Raw genomic sequence first — 5,545 nt, forward strand, 5'->3', positions numbered from 1 at the left:
TGTCCAAACAATATAAATGTGACATTTACAGAAAGTATATCATTTAAAATTTGTTGTTTAAATTTTATATAATATACAAATATATTTATATATACATGCAAATTTTTTTATATAATTATTTATATCAATTATGAAATAAATAAATATTTTATTTTTATGATATAAAATTTAAATCTTTAATATCTATATAAAATATACTTTATGAATATTTAAATACATGTTTTAAAAACTTTTAATTATATATATGGAAAAAGCAAGAAATATTTAATACTGAAAGAATGAAGGAATTTACCAACTATCTTAACTGCAAGCAATAATAGTTCAGAAGAATACATGAAGAAGAACCACAACTGCTCCCGCCATTACACCAACAGAGAGCCACCCTTGCTCCATCACCTGATCATCATAATCACTGTCACTTCTATTTTATATGTGTAGTGTAAATTTATATCTAATACGAGTTGTTTACTATATAGGACTGTGTTATCAATACGGTACTGATTTAACCAAACTTAGCTGTGCTATGAATACCTTCGCAATTGAAGAACCCGAGCTCGGCACGAGACCAGTGAAACCGACATAGTACGCGACGCTTCCGTCCGCCTTGAACAATCCGAAGTTCCTCTCCGAAGTCGGCCCGGGCTTCAAATTCTCGTTAAACAGCGCGAACACGTATGCCTTAGCAACTGTCTTCGGCCGGTAAGGAGTCCCCTTCTTCTTCAGCAGCCTCTTCCGCAGGTTTCGATTATAAGTCTGCGCGTTTTTAACGTTAGCCGCGGCTTCGCCGGGATCGCCTTTCGATGCCCACCCCGTCTCCGAAACAATCACTTCCATCTTATCGAAACCGGCCTTCTCCAGCGCTGCATACGCCGCATCTATCTGAGCCTCAAACATGTTGTCGTAATGCAGCTTCGTTTTCGGGTCGTCGATCCCCGCGTTTCCCTGGAAGAGGGCGTAGTTCAAATCGATGTGCGACGGGTCGCTCTTGTAGGCGAGGAACGGGTACGCATTGATGTAGAACGGCGTCCCGATCTGCGAAAAGAACTGCAGAAGAGGCCTCATGTACGGCATTATGCTCTCCTTGAACACTCCGGCGGATGGTGGGAATGTCGCGGCGAAAACAGCCTCGGAATGCGGGCTTGACACCTCGACAGTGCCGTTGAGATGGAGGCGGCTGAGGGCATCGTAGACATTTTTCACGGCTGGGACGAGGACCTCCCACAGCTCTGCGTCGCTCCCTCCGAGAATCTCATTGCCGACGGCGACGCCGGTTATGAGAGTCCCGGGGTGAAATGGCTGCACATTCTCTTTTACCCATCCGATCGCGCGGTCCTGGTTCGTGCTGATGTCTCGCAAGTACTCGTTCCCTAGACCGACAATGACTTGGATACCGGAGCCCTTAAAGGCCTTCAGAACAGCATGGTCTGCATCGTATATTCGAATGTTCCGGATCTTGGCTGCCTTTAGAAGGGTCACTACGCTCTCCGGTGGAGGGATGTTGTCGGCTATCCTGCCGTAGTTCACACCATATGTTCCCGTGAACGAGTGCACCAATGCAACTGCCAAAGTCGAAGAAGTTGTAAAAGCTCATTAAGGTTAAACACTAATCGATACAGAGAGTTAAAGTAGACGCCGACATTACCATTTGAGAAGGGGTGTAGCAGAAGAACGAACCAGAGGGAAAATGGGAAGAAGCCCGAGAGATCGAACTCAGGGGCAGCGAGTAATGAGTACCATTTCATCGGGGCGGGTAGGATCTAAACAATGCTGATGTAGAATCACTAGTGCCGGCAATGTGATGGATTCGGAGAAGTCGGCTGCTGCAGATTGAAAGGCCGGCGGAATGAAATGCTGCTGTGTCTGCAGAGATAACATTGCAGAGGAAGATTTTAGAACAGATGACAAAAGATTCCAAACCTTGACAGAGATGATTGAGAAACATTGGGGGTTTTCTATAAAAATGAATGTAGCTTAAGTTGTTGTGATTAGAATAGGATTCCAAACTTTTTCGACATACCCTTTCTGGTTGAATCTTGATCCATGCTTTGTATTCTCTTTTCAACTTTATACCTTACTTTGGTTAATCAGACAAGGCTTCTGTGTTATCCCTCATTGCTCGAATAATGTTTCTTAGTAAAATACAGCTCATTAAGAATAAAACTAATTCATTGCACATTATTGCACTGCAATTAGCATTCCCTTATCCAAACCATATTAACAAAAGTGAAAGAGACTAAAAACATGAATTCAGCTCTAGTCAACGTGCGAAACATGAATCGATGGATAAGTTCATATCAGAACTACAAGCACATTTGCACAATCAATCTGGTCACAATGAACAGAATCTGACTCTGTAAACATAGACTTCAGTTTGACCCTGCCTCAGTAAATAATGAGATACAAAGCAATCTATGCAACACTTGTATTGCATAATTAATGGAAGTAGAAGAAATCACAAGGCATGGCAGCATAGTAATAATGATTCATTTGCAGAGAACAGCACAGAATATTGTGAACCTCAAAATGTCTGTATTGAATGTTACTACCGCAATAATGATTCGAAAAATTCTTACTCTCTCATTGATTCTATATGGATGCAACAAAATTTTGCAACTGTTGCAGTGCAGGGACGGGCATTACGGATCACACAGTGTCCTTTTAGTGCAGAATAAGCAGGAAACATATCATAAATTCAAAATTGCATTCCAGTAACTGAAAGAAACAAAGCAAAGTATAGAAAAAAGGCTGATACCGAGTATCTTTTTGACGATCGAGCGGTTTTAGCCATCGCAAATATTTGCACGGTTCCTGAAATTTCCTCGCACAATTTCCGAGAGAAATTTGCAATCGAACTGGCAGGATCCAAATCCATCGCAATAGTGGATAAAAAACGAAAACGGTGTTCTCCATTTTCCCTGAATATGCTGCTGCGAAATCGTCCTCCTCGCCGTCAACCAGTGTCGATTGTCACCACCATACCTGCAGAGCATCGACCGAGAGCACTCGATTCCGATTGGCCTTCACCGCTGCAGCGACTGGCCGAGATTCGGTGTTTATTGACGCCGAGCCTGATCCTCTTCCCAATTAATTAATGCGTCTTGTTTGTGCAAAATCGGAAATGATATACGAGCTTATTACTATTAGTATTACTGAAATAGAATTAAAAATTAAAGTAAATAAGAAAAAAATGTAATAAAAATAATGGTGTTAAATATAGGATAATAATTAAATATTAAATTTTTTATTTTGTCAAAATTAATAATATGTAAATTTATCTGACTAAAAAAAGTGTGAATAATTTTGATAGACGGCGAGAGTATTACAATCTTTATTTAATAATTGTGATATTATTGTGGTAAATTAAAATATGTGCTATCAATTCATATTTATAAAATAATACTTCATTCGTCTCGTTTATCATATTCAGGGTTACCTTAGTCACAAAAATTTAAGATGGTATAATAAATAAATAATAAAAAATATATTAAAAAATAATTATTTATAATACAAATAATTATATACGAAGATTAACATAACTTATTAGTTTAATTAAAATTAAAATTTTTATAAATTTAAAATTGTAAAATAATATTATATGTATAATCATTTTCTTTAAAAAAAAAAAAAGTAACATAAAATATAGAAAGACATGGACAGTAAGTAAGTAGGGTGAATGGAGTATGTTATATGAATATACATCTCCTAAGGGTGTTAGAATCACAAGCCTCTCTCGGGTGCTCTTACCCGCCTTTCTTCATCTATACAGGCTACGGCGCACCAACCCATTTCATATTTGATGAATTAGTAAATAATTTAAAATATATTAGTAAAAATAATTATAGTATAACAAAAATAATTATAGATTAAGATTAAAATAAGTAATTAGTATAATTAAAATTTAAAAAATTATAAATTAATTTTTTAAAAATAAGATTAAAGTGTATAATTCTTTTCCAAAAAAAGAAAGTGATAAAATACGTGGGACAGACGTAAATGAAAAGTGGACATGAGAAGGGAGTAGGGACGGAAGGAGTATTATATATTGTCATTTCACAATCATATTAATAAAAATATTGTGTTGTGAGTACTCTACCGAGTAAATTTATTCAACACACTACAGCTTCCCATATTTTTGAGTTTGTTGATTGTTTACAACCTCCAACAAAAAGTATTTGTTTGTTTACTTGTTTTTTTAATAGTAAAATTTTGATAATTCTTTTGATTTTTTTTTTTTTTTTTTGGCCTTAGTTCTTTTTTTCCTTAACATTCTTTTTAAAAATTTTTGTTTATAAGGATAGAAAGAGAAAATTTGGATGTAAACAAAATAAAATTACAAATATTAATCATACTTAAGTACACATAATAGCAAATATATTTTGTTTTTTCAAACAGTATGTTTCCAACAATATATTTTCTTTTAATTACAGTGAGTAGTTAAAAGTAGTGTAATGACATTTTTGTCATTGATTTTTGGTGTAAAAATAATGATGTGATGTAAAATAGGAGTATTTGTAGAAAAAAAGTGAGGTATTTAATGAAATATTTACTTTATAATTGGACGTCCCAAAATAGAAATATGTATACTTTCTAATTAGACTGAACGAATATCATTTAAATATTTAACAATATATATGTTATATAAAATATAATAATATACTATTCGAAATATCATTTAAAAAATTAAGAAATTTCTGTCATAAAGAAGATAATTGTAATTTCAGAGATCATATAACAATCAAAATTATAATAAAACGAATTTAAAAAAAAATGTTATGCAAAAAAACCAAAAATTTTATTGACAAAAGAAGATGCTGCTATGAATTGATACAAAAGCATTTTGGTCAACTGAATTAGGAAGATCGGTCAAGTATTTTCTAATATATTGCTCTCATCTTGTACATGACTCCAAAATATTTCTAAAGAGAATTTTTATAATAGATTAAATAATAATATTATTTTATTAGTTTGTAGAAGTGTATAATATAATTTTGATATTTTTATCTTATCTTTTTATTATTATTATTATTATTATTATTATTATTATTATGTATATGTATAATGATATATTTATAAGTTATGTAAAAATAAATGATTTTTTGGTATTATTTATGATTAATTTTAATATAATAAAAAATAAATATATTTTAATGGATAGATGAAACTAATAAAAAGAATATTTTCGATTAAGATGAAGAAAAATTATTATTATGCATATGGAACCAAATTATTATTTTAAATACACTATTCATCTCATTCCTCCCTCCCCACGTCAAATCAAATTTATATTATACTAAAAATTAATTTTACATTCAAAACATCACATCAACACCTATTTATTATAACACATCGTACAACTATTCAAATTCAAAATTTTTACTATTCAAATCTCAACTCAAAATCTAAACTCCAAACAAACACACCCTATTGTTTAACTTGTTTATTTCAATTGTTCATCTTGCTTAAACACCAAGAATTTTCATATGTTGAAACCATTTTACTGCAACTCTAAAAATGCATACGATCCTAAAATATTGTTGAAACCATA

The 5,545-nt window shown here is 33.1% G+C and overlaps 1 protein-coding gene across 5 annotated transcripts; it reads right to left on the minus strand.

Moving 5' to 3' along the window:
* Positions 1-252: 252 nt before the first annotated feature.
* On the minus strand, positions 253-3,098 carry LOC127255001 (glucan endo-1,3-beta-glucosidase 14-like). 5 transcript variants are annotated; one of them, XM_051280404.1, is made up of 5 exons: positions 2,753-3,098; positions 2,018-2,070; positions 1,643-1,860; positions 532-1,559; positions 253-396 (listed from the first exon to the last, which is right to left on the minus strand). In XM_051280404.1, the coding sequence occupies exons 3-5, from the start codon at positions 1,740-1,742 to the stop codon at positions 322-324; spliced, it is 1,203 nt and encodes a 400-aa protein (XP_051136361.1). In that variant the 5' UTR covers positions 1,743-1,860; positions 2,018-2,070; positions 2,753-3,098; the 3' UTR covers positions 253-321. The 5 variants fall into 5 exon arrangements, with proteins under 5 accessions (XP_051136361.1, XP_051136360.1, XP_051136357.1 ...); XM_051280403.1 differs by having other exon boundaries at positions 2,018-2,074; XM_051280400.1 differs by having other exon boundaries at positions 2,018-2,129.
* Positions 3,099-5,545: the final 2,447 nt, after the last annotated feature.

This window comes from Andrographis paniculata, unplaced genomic scaffold, assembly GCF_009805555.1.
Source record: "Andrographis paniculata isolate CXL003 unplaced genomic scaffold, ASM980555v1 Contig52END, whole genome shotgun sequence".
Taxonomy (NCBI): Eukaryota; Viridiplantae; Streptophyta; class Magnoliopsida; order Lamiales; family Acanthaceae; genus Andrographis; species Andrographis paniculata.

Excerpts from the sequence above, each read along its gene's own strand:
- LOC127255001 (XM_051280401.1), bottom strand. The coding sequence starts at position 1,742 with ATGAAATGGTACTCATTACTCGCTGCCCCTGAGTTCGATCTCTCGGGC. Across the intron at positions 1,560-1,642 it reads GCTACACCCCTTCTCAAATG|TTGCATTGGTGCACTCGTTC; the intron begins GTAATGTCGGCG and ends CGACTTTGGCAG. Across the intron at positions 397-531 it reads CGGGTTCTTCAATTGCGAAG|GTGATGGAGCAAGGGTGGCT; the intron begins GTATTCATAGCA and ends TATGATGATCAG.